The sequence below is a fragment of the Spea bombifrons genome, chromosome 3 (assembly GCF_027358695.1).
Source record: "Spea bombifrons isolate aSpeBom1 chromosome 3, aSpeBom1.2.pri, whole genome shotgun sequence".
Lineage (NCBI taxonomy): Eukaryota > Metazoa > Chordata > Amphibia > Anura > Pelobatidae > Spea > Spea bombifrons.
The window spans coordinates 55775885-55790648 of NC_071089.1; the positions used below are offsets into that span (position 1 = coordinate 55775885).

The 14764-nt window shown below is 36.1% G+C and overlaps 1 protein-coding gene across 1 annotated transcript in view; it reads left to right on the forward strand.

The window, feature by feature from the left end:
• Positions 1-14764, forward strand: part of TRDN (triadin) — a 184000-nt gene that overhangs the window by 140212 nt on the left and 29024 nt on the right. Inside the window, exons 35-39 of the mRNA XM_053459015.1 lie at positions 459-503; positions 6916-6951; positions 7786-7806; positions 12723-12770; positions 13975-14019. Coding sequence (XP_053314990.1) covers positions 459-503; positions 6916-6951; positions 7786-7806; positions 12723-12770; positions 13975-14019 — 195 coding nt within the window. The remainder of the gene's footprint in view (positions 1-458; positions 504-6915; positions 6952-7785; positions 7807-12722; positions 12771-13974; positions 14020-14764) is intronic.

Sequence of the window (14764 nt, forward strand, 5' to 3'; positions counted from 1 at the left end):
TGTGAGTTTCAGGTGAGTTGACTTTCAATGAAGGAACAGCCTCAGTAAGATTCTCCTGGGAGAAAGGCTGAACCAGGCCTCATGACAGTGTGAGTGAAAGCAGGGTTAGCTCTCGATAGACTGAGAGAGTGTACCTGAACATAATCAAAGGATTCTACCACATCCCATGTCTCGGGAATGTGCCTTGTGTAGAAAAGTCCCATGTTTGAGTAGAAAGTGGGAAGGAAGTGGTAAAGGGATGCTCTGTGGTCATCAGTGGGTTCAATGTTATGCAAGCATTTCAGTGCATAGTATTTTTTATTCTTAATTTTCATTTCACTTATGTTTTTGCAATTAAAAGTTACCCGCTCAATCCATGTGTGGTATCATCTTGTAATTAAAAAAAAATCTCGCACTCTGATCATGTGTGATTCACATATAGAATATAAAATTCTAAAGTCTTATGTGTTTTTTTACAGAACAATTGCCAAAGAAACAAATGGCGGCTAAGGCAGCAAAAGAAGGTACTGTTTTTTTTTTGTTTCCTTCAAAAAACACACAAAAGAAAAAAACCCATTCATTTTTTTTCAGTTGATCCGTAATTGGTAAAACACATCTAAAACATTTTGAATAATTTGTGTTCCTTTTACAAATTTTGAATAATTATAATATAGCAGATTTTTCTTTTTATATTCTTACTGGGTATTACCAGCTGAACTACTTTCTTTTTATTAATGTTTACATAACCATTACTGTTTGCACCTTCTTGTCCAATATTGTTTCTAGGTTTATACCTAGACAGTAGTGATAAACCACTATATAGTGTATGTAGCCTCTACAGAGGAAGCGCTTGATCATTGTCACATCTACTTCACAATTAATTTGATAATTGTGCCCATTCTCCACCCACCTTTTTACCATTATCCCTTACATTTGGCGCATTATATCCTTGTACAGTGGGGCAAAAAAAAACATTCTATAAAAATGTGATTTATATTGTTTTCTTCTCCCAGTGGTCCCTAAGACTATTTGTGTCTGGAACAAAGCAAAGAAAAAACCTAACCTATATAACTCAAACAGTTTTTAACAGCCCCTAAGGCCACAATAAATACTCTGAACATACTTATCGTAAACTAAACCCAGTTGGCAGCAGTTACAGAAAAGACGATTTGTTCCTACAGAAAAATGTAGCAACAAATCAAGTATAGCTGAACTAAACAGGACTCGTTATTAGTTTGGGTCCTATGAAATGTAATGCTATTGTTTAATTGTTAATGACCTTTGGGATCTTTTGGAACCTTCATGTCCCAATGGGATTTCAACTCACCACTAAGAAAAGTTCAGTACAGCAAATAATTTCTTTGATTCCAGAATACAGTTAAATTATGTAAAGGTGAATACCAAGAGACATTATGCTATATAATGTGATATACTTTAATTATACCTTTGGCTCGTGATTCCAGGTTGCTTTCTAAGTATAGTTACAATACTAGGCACTAAACTAGCCCTAGCTTCTTGGCAATTAACTAGCCCACGATAAAAGAACAGCTTACTATTTCATTCTTTTTCTCTGGAAAACTTTCACAGCTCCCTTAGCCTCTACCATGCTGCCTTCTCACCCTCCTTCCAGCATGTCTTGTCCTCCTCTCTCTTTCCCCTGGAGTTTCTGGTATTCCACATGGCTTTTCATGAAGGCAGTCCTTATCCATTGTGGAAGATAAACAACAGATGTACACATCATCACTCACTCTCTAGTGGTCGCTGGTAGTGGAGGTAATGCACTTCTTGCAAGCCACTTCCATTACAGTGTATAACACTAGGCTCTCCACTGATGCTGACATTTAATGGACAGCATACATTTAATTGACAGGCTAGACTTTATGCATATTTCCAATAAACATGAAAGTCTAGGGTGCCTATCGCTAAGATGATTAAGGTACGTTATTTATTTGCCTAATAAGCGACACAATTCATATTTCCCTAAATTTGTTTCAATACAAATATTTTGTTTTTTTAAGGGACTCTTGCATCCCATTGTCAGGGGTGCCATACACACGAATAAGGGACCAAAACGCCTACTAAAATGTTTACAATTAGTTGCCTAGATCTACTAAAATGGCATTGTCCATGCGGCATCTAGGAGAATGGTTCTAATATGTACTATAGACTTTACAAAATAAAGTAATAATATAATATATAAAATAACATAATATTATAGTATATACAATTGAATCATTACATAATAGACACGTGCAAAAAATCCCCAGGTGCCCACATCATTCACACTTTTGTTACCTCTCTTACACTCTCTAAATGTTTCCTTAGCTTCTCTGCTTCCACTTCTGCTTTTGCATTGTCTCTCTTCTATCGTCTCTCTTTCATCTACTCTCTCATAACCTGGTTTGAATTTCCGCCAAAGTAGTGGCACTTCCATTGATGTTCTCTCCCCTGTTCCTCCAATTGGGGCGAGAGAATGTCTCCGAAAGCAGCACGATCTTCCACCAAAATCACAGGAGTTCCTGTGACATCTTCAGCGAGGACAGTACTGGAAGGGCCACCGTTTTGGTGGAAGTTTTCACCAGGTTATGTCCACGGAGATGCAGATGAACATAGAAGAGAGATGATAAAAGAGAGAGGATGAAGAACAAAAAGACGCAGAAGGGGAAGCAGAATCGGTAGGGAAACATTTAGAGAGTGTGAGAGAAAGAATGAACAAGCATGAGAGTGTGAGAGAGTGTGAGTGCAAAGGGCCCGCAAATTTTAGATGTGGTCGGCAGAGAAACATTAAGAGAGTGTAAGAGAAAGGATGAACAAGCATGAGAGTGTGAGTTTAAAGGCCCGCAAGTTTTGGATGAACATCTGGAGCTTTTTGGTATATTTTCATCCACCATGTGGGGGGTCTGACCTTGTTTTTGTTGGTTTGTACGAATCACTAAATTTGCCAAACTTTGTTATGAATCCGAATGCACAAGTTTGTTACATAATACTATACAACCTTCTTACCCTAATAAATACTAGAACTAGCTATAAAACATTGGAAAATATAAAGTGTGTTCTTCAAATTCCAAATAAATTGAAAAAAAAGTATAATACCTATTCATTCATTATTAGCACAGTAGCACTTAAAGTCTGAAGGTCATTTTGATGTAAAACAAATTTACAACTTTCAGACTTAGTACTCAGTAGATTTGTTGGAGAATCCTTATTTTTAGATGATCATTTAATGCACTCTGAAGACATTGAGAAAATTTAGTGAACTGCCGCAGGAAAGGTTAAGCTTTCAGGACGAGGCATGCCATGTAGATTCTGTAGAAAAACTTTAAGACAGCTCAGTGGCCAGAAGTAATTGAAAAAAGCAAGGCCGACATTAAAAGAAAAAAAGAAAAGATGTACAGTATATTTTGCTGATGGATTTGAACATTGTTATGACAAACAGTGTGTTTTCTTCAGTAGTTGAGTGTCATATGCCATATTTTAGTGAAGCCATAAATGATTTATAACACCAACAAAGCTTTGTACTTCTTCAGAAAAATAATTTTGGAATGCTACAACAACATACACGTTCTTCATTTACATATTTAAAAGCCATTTCAATTAATACCAAGTCTATCTTGTAATAGCTGAAAGATATAGTAAAAAAAATGTATTACGATAATACAGCTTAATGACAATTATGTGAGCTTCTGGCAGTCACATAGATATCCATAGCTTATAATAAATCATACAGCTTTCATGCAAGTAGTTTACATTTGCCCACAGGAGAGAAACATCATAAGATCTTCACAGAAAGGTTAGATATCTGCAGTGACAGCACCCGTCTCCTGGCAGGACATCTCACAAAGATGTTATGGACAAGTAAAAACTTGTGGTTTAGAAGACTTGTAGGATTACATTTTCCTCTAAAATTTAATCTAGTATTGTAATTAGGCAAGGGTGTACAGTTTGGTCACACGTGGTTGGTTCAAGAACCTGAATTTTTTTAATTATTTTATTTGTTAAGGGGCTGGTTTGCACATTTCAGCTACCAGCAGAGTACGGACTAAGAGACAGAAGGACTGGAAAGGGAAGCAGAGGGGAATTGCTACTTTTACTAAGACTTTGAGTCACAACTAGATGTAACCAGATATAGCGTTTCAGCTAATTGTAATTGCATGGCGAGTTTAAAATTAGATGTTTCCGCCAATATGTAATTATTATTAATTCACCAATTCCCATGATTCCCGGGAGTCCCTAAAATGTTATTACACAAATGGATAGAAAAGATCTTAATTATAACCATTTTACAACAGCCCTTAAGATTTGAGTCTGATAAGGCTTGTGACTTAGTACGCTTAGTAATAAATCTAACTTTCTATGATCCAAGCTAAATTATTTTCGGGTAATGTAACACCATTTAGATTTATTACAATTACTTTATTGCTAAGTACTATGGCAATTAACTACACCAAAATCATGTATAAAACTTTTAATTGGAATTGATGACACTGCAGCTTTGGTATGTTGTCTGAAGTATGTGGACTAATGTTATCCTTAATGGAACTGAGTATGGGTCCTAATAAACAAATGGTAGTTCTACCTCTGTGCCTTAATTCCTTTCCCCGCTTTCCTCCATTATCTCCCTTTGTATTTTACCCTTAATTTAGTAAACCACAATTTCTCTCCCTAATGGCTTCCTTGCAATTTTTAGATTTCCCTAAAGGATCTTGCTGCTGTGTTTAAAATTCATCCTCTTGCCCTTAACTTTATAATTTTAGCTAATCACTATTGTAATGGATCTCAGTACCCCATCTGGGTATATCCACTAAAGTTGGCTTCCTCTGCTATTCAGACCGCTGAACCTCTCGCTTGTTATCTGCCAATGTCAAAATGTTGGCCAATAAAGGCAATCCCCTCAAGAAACATTAGCCACGATTGAATTTTTGAGGGTAAAACATGAACTAAGTTTACTGGGAAACACCAGTATTTAAAACAGTACACACGGGTACATACAATAGCCACAGCAAAACACACACAATTCCCAATCTGGCCCTGCTTTGCACACAGCTCAGCCCAGTAGAGAGTTGCTGCTGTGGTGAAGATGAGAAAAACAGGCCGTTCCCTGATTTCAGGCCGGAACCAACTGGATATCAGATCTTGGTGCAAATACAGGCCATAGAGGTTTCTGTCCTATAAATCCTGACCCGGAAATAAAAACCACAAAACCCTTTCCCAAAATGCATGTACCCCTAATCTGTATCCGAGCTCCACAGTCTTTAGAGTCTCTAGTAATTGGGAACCAGTGGGTAGAAGTAGTTCCAAATGACCCACCTCCCCAAAAACATTACCTCTTTCAAGACCCTGGCCCATAGTCTGTAGGAAGGAGGGTGGCCTCCAGGCACCTAAGGAAGCCCAGGGCATGGAGGCTTCTGTGACAACTATAATAAGACATACTCAAACAAAAGCGCTCAGTATATTTAAAGCTAAATTAACATCGAAACACCCACATACCTGTAAAGTAAAACACACTGTTGAATATAATTGGTGCTCAGTATTCATACTCTCACTGAGGGTTGCTTGGTTCCTTGAAGTAAAACAGTTTATACCCCAAATGTTCTTTACATGGAGATTTTTGATATGTGAGACTTGTCACCCTGTCCACTGTGTCTGCAGGCTTTATTATGTAGTATATGTTATTGATCACACTGAAGCAACGATTGTACTTGGCTAACCATTGTTTTCAGTATGAAACCAAATGCTTGTACCAGAAAACATTTTTTAAAACAAAGTTTTTTTTAATGTTTTTTAAAAGGGTAATCTCCATGCTGATCATATAGATACTAAGAAAATGTGGTTAAGATGCTGTAAAATACTGTTTTCCATGGTTCACGCACACACACACATTATATATATATATATATATATATATATATATATATATATATATATATATATATATATATATATATGATAGATATGGCCCTGAATATACTAAAGCACCATTAATAATTTTTACATTTGATATGGTAGTTAATTAGTAATTTTGTTATCATCTAGACCAACACGTTCATTATTCCTGTCTATTCATTAAGCAATTGTCCAATCTATTACTATACGGTACACTGGTAAATGTCATTTGATCCATGTGATGGAGTCGGACTAGAATTGTAACATTTTATGCAAGAGCAATAATCACATAACATATTTTACATAATAAAATATTTTGGTATTAAAGACAATGGCTATTTATGAAACAACTTCATACTTATTAATCATTTGACTATAGTCAAACTATATTGTTAATTGTGTCTGGCGCTCATAGTTAATTGATTTTGTAATTTGCTGCAATAAAAGCATATGAGAAGGTTATAAATGATTGCCATTTACAAAACAACAAACTTGTGATCTAAGCTGGCTACATTTTCTTACATAAAATTATTTTTATCTAAAAATGTTTAAATGGACTGAATAAAAAAAAAATACATGTATATGTATATATATATATATATATATATATATATATATATATATATATATATATATATATATATATTAATTCAGTCCATTTGCTGTTTTTAAATTCAGTAGCTGGAAATCTAATTCTGTTTTCTTGTTCTGTGACCTGATCTAGATTTGTGTTCCAAGCCATCATTATCACGCTAAGCAATATACAATATGGCCATATAGTGTAATACAATCTCCAATTTAATTATTAATAAATAATTACCTCATTATGATCAGTATGTAATGTTTTAAATAAACAAAAAAATATAGAAATCTGGTAATCCAACAGACCATTACAAGTGAACTATAATAATACTGTACATTTTATGGAGTAACATATATGGAGATGGGCAATCAATGAAATCTTATTACATGTTCAACTTTGTTTAATTTTGATTATGATTATAATGCCAGTTTTAATTTGTACATGTATATATTTTTTGGTTTTTTTTGCAGACACAGAGATCAAATTACCCAAACCTACAAAAGCAGGTAAAACTATGTATAGTTTATAGTAATGACATTTTGTCACATTTATATTGTTCAATGAATTTCAGCACACCACCATTTATATTTTTATTTGTGTATTAATGACCTGAAGGTTATTTAAAGTATCATTTATTTTGTAACATTAATGTTCAATGGTGAACATTGAAGAGGGTCTACCCCCAAGAATTATGCAGATGTGGAAAGTTATTGGTTGCTTCAATCACAGAGGAGATGGGTAGCGGCAGCTTCATAACAACATACATCTAACATAGTACTTTAATATGTATTCTTCTTTTGTGAAGCTATCAAGTACAATAATCTACCCCTTTAAGAAAGGCTCTTGTTGGCATTGCAATTAGTGATATTTTACCAATGTTAAATTCAATTGAATAATGCAATTAGGAATATTTTACAAATGTTAAACCCAATTGACCTTTCAAATGTACTATGTGGCTATATAAGTTTCCAAACTCACACATAAATATGTATTAAATATATTTTTATCATGTTTATAGATTGAAATTAGCAAAATGACAAGCAGCTATTTTCACCAGTACAGGATTTGCATGATTATTATTCTCTTTACTATTATCTGTTGGAGTAATTTGCTATGATGAAATTGTAGCACAAAACTCTTCTAAAGCATTTTTTTAAAAAAATTGTAAATATCTATAAGATAATTAAAACTTTCATTTAACAGAATCATACATTTTTGGAATTGCATGTAGATGATGCCACAAAAGCATTTTGTGTGACGGTTCTCCTTTATGTGGACAAGACTGATTCTGATCATTCATGATGAATACATTATAATGTCATTTTGCATTGTTTCAACAGTGAAAGCAGTTGCTGAGCCAGGTAAGATTTACAAAAGTGTGTGCCCCCACTCATTCCCCAGTTCTAACCATTTCCCATTCATTTGCTTGAAACTACACCCCTTAGCATGGCTATTCCTTCTGTTATACACCTCTACCCCCAAGGCATCCAGGCTGTGGTGTATTTAGGTTCTGTGCTGCCTAGGCCTGACTAAAGTCATGCGCCCTCTAATATTAATTTGCCCTGCCTCTTCCTGCCCAGGCTACACCTCTTCCATTTAGACTCCACCCTTTCCTGTTGTGATTCCACCCTTCTTCTTTAGGCTCCACCTCATCCTCTCTGTATATTAAGTGTAGATACTGAGTACCTGCTTGTTTAAGTGTATCTATTATTTGAAGAGATAATAATCTTTAATAAAAATAATGGAGTGTCAATTCAACCATTATCACCAAGACGCATTTCAGCTATGCTAGAGAGATCACAGATGCTTAAATTGGTTGAATTACCATGTGGTCATTCAATAATATGAACATGATCTGTGTAAAAGCAACCCCTGTTACTGTACACCCCATTTGCACCATACATACAGAGCAATCTTGGTGCCCAAACAGCTTAACAGTTCCATATTTGTCCCCAAGCATCTTAACAGTGCCAACTTTGTCCCCAAACAGCTGAACAGTGGAAACGTTATCCCCAAACAGTTTAACAGTACCAACTGTGTGTCTTAACAGTGCCATCTTTGTGTCCATACAGCGTCTCTGCCATATTTGTCCCCAAACAGCTTACAAGTGCCATCTTTGTCCCCATACAACTTTCCTCTGCCGTGTTTTTCCCCAAACAGCTTGACAGTGCCAACCATCATGCACTTATACATACACATTTATGCTGACACAAATAAATACATGCTAACATACAAACACTTATACAATCTAACATGCATACTCCTTTCACCTCCTCCTGCTTTCCACACTCAAGATACAGCACTGCCTCCATGGGAGCATTCCAAGTCCTTAGTGTTTTGTATATAAAGACAGTCTGCATTTGTTGATAGCTCCACTTTTCTGTACATGCTGCAATTATGTTTAGTGATAAAGAAATAATATATTCTGCAGAAAGAGAAAAAATATCATCACACTTAAAGATACAAATAATTTTAATGATCATATGAATAATCATGAACAAGAGGTTGAAATAGCATTAAAACATTATATATCAATAACAATGAGTGCCAAGTGTTCTAACACATCATTAGCAATTGATTTTTTATTGCCTGAGGAACACAACGGTAAAAGGACTCATACAAGGTCAAAGAGGCCTCAAATCTATGAGCTTTTTATAGTGCTTCACCTTCATTAACTGCAAGTCTTGATCGTTATTCAACTCTTAGCCTCTGCAGTACCAAGGGTATTTCATACCTATAAACTCAAACATATATAAAGATATAGCTAGAGGCAATTTAGGAAGCAGTTATTTCTAATGTGAGGCCATTTATATACAGTATCTCACAAAAGTGAGAATACCCCTCACATTTTTGTAAATATCTTTACTGAAGAAATGACACTAATGTCTGAACCGTGGCAACAAAAGTGAGTACACCCCTAAGTGGAAATGTCCAAATTGGGCCCAATTAGTAATTTTCCCTCCCTGGTTTTAAGGTCTCAGGTGTGAATGGGGAGCAGGTGTGTTATCACTCTCACACTATCTCATACTGGAAGTTCAACATGGCACCTCATGGCAAAGAACTCTCCGAGGAACTGAAAAAAAGAATTGTGGCTCTAAATAAAGATGGCCTAGGCTATAAGAAGATTGCCAAGACCCTGAAACTGAGCTGCAGCACTGTGGGCAAGACCATACAGCGGTTTCACAGGACAGGTTCCACTCAGGTTCCTCGCCATGGTCGACCAAAGAAGTTGAGTGCAGCGTCATATCCAGAGGTTGTATTTGGGATGTAGACTTATGAGTGCTGCCAGCATTGCTGCAGAGGTTGAAGGGGTGGGGGGGCCAGCCTGTCAGTGCTCAGACCATACCATACGTCGCACAGTGCATCAAATTGTTCTGCAGAAGGAGGCCTCTTGCGAAGATGATGCACAAGAAAGCCTGCAAACAGTATGCTGAAGACAAGCAGACTAAGGACATGGATTACTAGAACCATGTCCTGTGGTCCTGTGGTCCACTGAGACCAAGATAAACTTATTTGGTTCAGATGGTGTCAAGTGTGTGTGGCGGCAACCAGGAGAGGAGTACAGAGACAAGTCTCTCTTGCCTGCAGTCAAGCATGGTGGTGGGAGTGTCATGGTTTGAGCCTGCATGATTTCTGCTGGGACTGGAGAGCTACAATTCATTGAGGGAACCATGAATGCCAACATGTTCTGTAACATACTGAAGCCGAGCATGATCCCCTCCTTTTGGAAACTGGGCCACAGGGCAGTATTCCAACATGATAACGACCCCAAACACACCTCCAAGACGATCACTGCCTTGCCAAAGAAGCTGAGGCTATAGGTGATGGAATGGCCAAGCATGTCTCCAGACCTAAACCCTATTGAGCATCTGTGGGGCATACTAAAACTGAAGGTGGGGGAGTGCACGGTCTCTAACATCCACCAGCTCCATGATGTAGTCGTGGAGGAGTGGAAGAGGACTCCAGTGGCAACCTGTGAAGCTCTGGTGAACTCCATGCCCAAGAGGGTTAAGGCAGTGCTGGAAAATAATGGTGGCCACACAAAATATTGGGCCCAATTCGGACATTTCCACATAGGGGTGTACTCACTTCTCCTGCCAAGGTTTAGACATTAATGGCTGTGTGTTGAGTTATTTTGGGGGGGACAGCAAATTTACACTGTTATACAGGCTGTACACTTACTACTTTATATTGTAGCAGAGTATAATTTCTTCAGTGATGTCATATGAAAAGATATAAAAATATTTACAAAAATGTGAGGGGTGATCTCACTTTTGTGAGATACTTTTTTTATCTCACTTTTGTTAGAGATTTTTAAGAACCACTTGTCTTCTAGAGTAAATTAAAAGCCAATTCCAGATCCAGATAAATAAAAAGTACTTTCTTCAAAACAGCAGCAAAACCAATATACTATATAAACAAAATAAATCCTTGCTCCTCTAAGCTTTAACTAAACACAAGTTTTTTTCCCCACTTCCAAACAAAACACTGCAACCAAACAAAATAAAACCAGCAAGGTTTTTGCCCAGCAGCTTTCTTGGTTGGAAAATGAAGGGGACTGAATTGCACCAAGCTGGTCAGTTTTAAACCCTCCTAATTAGACTGGATGAGCTTTAGTTAGAGTCACCTGTAAATTCCGGTTTAGATTTTATAAGGCTGTTGGAGCCCACGCTGCTCCACCCAAGGAACCCATACACAAATATTTTATTCTCTGTGCTTATCTTTCCCTGGGGCTTCAATTGTAGGCTGTATATAGCAGCCATCCACTACTATACCAGACTTTCTGTCACAATACTACATACTGAGCATCATGGGAAGTGCAGTTAACAGGACAATGCAATGCTCCTTTGTTCACTGCACGCAATAATTTAGCGAATAGACTCCATTCATACAGTCCCCATCCTCCCTGCACACATGACTGTACATCAGCATCTCCCTACTTTCACACACACACACACCACTGGTAGCTCTTTCTTCACTGCACACAACACTATGTGGAAGCCTCTCCAGCACACACCGAATATGGCAGCCCCTCCCCCCCAAACACATAACCCTCTGCAGGAACCCTTACCCACACTCACATACAACATCTCCCTTCTGCTCCCTGTAAACAACACTATGCGTCAGCCCCTCTTTTCTCTACCCACAACACTAAGTGACATCCCCCCCCTCTTTCGTTCATGTTACCATCCGGTAGCCCCTCACCTCTCTGCATATAAAACTATCCAGCAACCCCTTCTCCTTCCTTTAGAGAACATGATGCTGCAGCCCTCCTCCACCCTGAACACGACATAATCTGTCAGCCGCTCCTGCACACATGATCCAGAAGCCCCTATCTTCCTGGCATACAACATTTAAGCACGAAACACAAAAGTGCTCAAAGGTTAAGTGTTAGACTCTATAATAGATTGCAATGGATCAAAATCTAAAAAAAGACTGTTTCGATTTTCACCTTTCTATGTGGCCTTTCAAGCTATCATTAATAATTTTTTTGACAATGCTGTTAATAGACTCTATGCCAGTATGAGAGAGGCAGAAGCAAAATAGCTAATATTTTAATGGAAGTCACAAAAGTGACCTCAAACTTTAACTGATCAAGAAATGTACTGTCTCCTACCCAATGAGTAAATTAGCAAATGGAAACTGTTCTGTCAGCATTAATGTAACTTGGCTCTGAAGATGCTCCGCTATTAATTTTTGGCAGCACATATCATTGATGTCTTCAAGCAAATATGAATTCAATATTCTTTTAAATTTGGTATTTTAGTTGATCAGCAAAAAATATGATGACCACAATACTTATTGTTTCTGACACTGCAAAGTGTGTATCACAGTAAATAATATTGTGCCAGGTTTGATTTATAAAAGTGGCATTCTTTGTAGAAATTCTTTGTATGCATATATAAAGTCCATTAATAAATAACGGATTGCAGAATATAATTCAGCCACCCCCTTGAATAAAGACAATAGAATAATCAATTCATTAAACCACCGCTAAGCAGCCTTCGCTGCTATTATGTTGCATCTGAAAGTTAATTCAAATAATTGTATTCTTATTAAAATACATTTTAATTTAATAAATGGTGTTTTACAAAAGAAAAAAAAAACAGATACACTGATTTTCAAATATTATGATTAAAAACATTGAATTTAGCAATGGTTAAGGTGTTCTACATATATAATGTTGTTAAAGATAAAAAAAAATATTTTTACTTACAAAGCATTTTGTTCAATATTTATATAAATGTTGTTTTTCTTTAATTATTTGGACTTCAAGGAAAACCTATAATAAAAGAAAAAGTGCCCTCTGCTCCTACAAAGCCAGGTAATACAATATTGCCTGTCTAGAGGGCCATTGATAATATATTGTCATCTGTGTTGACGTTTCTTGTGGGTTTTTTTTATTTTTTATTTATCTTGCTTCTTTTTGTGTGTATTATACATATAAGTACTTTGTAGTTTCTGTAAACAATAGTTGTATATATAAAATAGTCTGGGAGATCTTTTAAAGCGGTAAATGAAACCAGAAACCTCGTTAGGTATGCCTCCTTCCTTTTAGGTTTCTCTTTTTCAAAGATTCCATACCATCATCATACTATCCTCATATTTCAATGGTAATAGTGAATTTAGGTCCGAAGACACACCTTATAGGTATCAAACTGTAACCGTGATGTGAGGAAACTGTACCTACATTGACTTAATCAAACATAAAGAAGCCCATACACGAAAATATAGACAAAATCAAGAAAATAGCTAAAATTGGTGATTGGTGATTGGTTTGCAAGTAACACACCAACTGAAAATAAAAAAGCATTTCAAAAGTTTCTCTAAGGATAAGATTTATTGAGCAATATTATGCAGCAAAAATATTCTGTGTGTGGCTGGCTTGTTTTGAGAGTCGGAGTTCTGACTCCCTCTGACTGTTGTTGATTTATACTTCTGATGATTGGTGTTCCAAAGATTTGTAGTCAAACAAATGCTTGATAGTCCTCAATAACCAGCCCACTGTCTTTACACATTGTGTTTTTTTTAAGATATCACGAACATTATAACCCTTTTAGTACATAAGGGACTATATAGGCAAAAGAAAAAATATAACTGAAATAAGAAATAGTTAATCGCAACAATTTCAAAACAGCCTTTAATACTGAGGCAGCCCGCTCTACCTCCTGTGGATTACACTAATTCCTATTTTGTCCAGATAATGTGATGGAATTAATGCTAGAGATAAAGTAAAATAGAAATCCTTCCCTATATTGCAGTGGAAAAAAATAAGATGTAAAAAAGCAGTAATAAATGTTATCTTATTTTACAGCTATGGGCCAATATACCCCTACTTGGTTACTTGTGAATGATGTATATTCATCATTGAATCCAGTCCAATGAGAAAAAATATACTGATTAGCTTTTATGTTTTTGGATGGTATATAATTCCCAAGGAGGGCAGGTATTCTGGAAATCAACTATGTTTCTGTAACTATCTATCAACTATTTGAAATGTGATGCTAACAAATTTACATCTTCTGCAGAGACCCCACTGAGAAAGCATGATGTGCAACCCGAACCAAAGAAAGGTAAACATAATATAACATATAATATAACTTTAGATATTATCAATATACAAAAACAATTCTTTTTTTAAAAAAAAATCTCAACAAAGGCATTTGCATATAATGTGCAATTTGTAGTCCATTTATTTTTACCGTTACTAAATATTCTACAGTTTCTGTTATGTTTACAGCTAAATATTGCTTTATGTTATTATATGCGTGATGACATTAAATCTGTAATATGTATCAGTGCACTACATGAATAGAATATTAATCAAAGCTCAAAAGACACCATTAAAATGTGAATGTCTAATTCATTTTATTATATTTGTTCCAAATTTGAGTAATACTGGTTGTTAGTCTTTCAGTAACCAGCATGCACTAATAATCCTAAAGATGTCACCATTTTGGAGTCAAACATGACAGAGCATACGAAGGAATTATTAGACACACCGAAATGTATTCTAGTCACTAAATCTTTACCGCTATGTGGAATACATTTATGCAATAAAAGCGTTTTGTTTGTATGAATGTTTTTATCAGACTTTAAATAAAGTATATTTTGTGTTTCTGATGGAAAATAAGACACTACTGAAACACTACTGATAGACTTCTAGTATTTGATTTCTGAATGTTGATAATTATATCATCAAAATGCTATCCCCCCTTATGCACGTACATTTTGGGGGATCTATAACTCTCTAAAAACCAGAGCTGCTTCCTGAGCAGAATGGAATACTTTTGATGTCTTCCCATTGTAGCTAGTTAC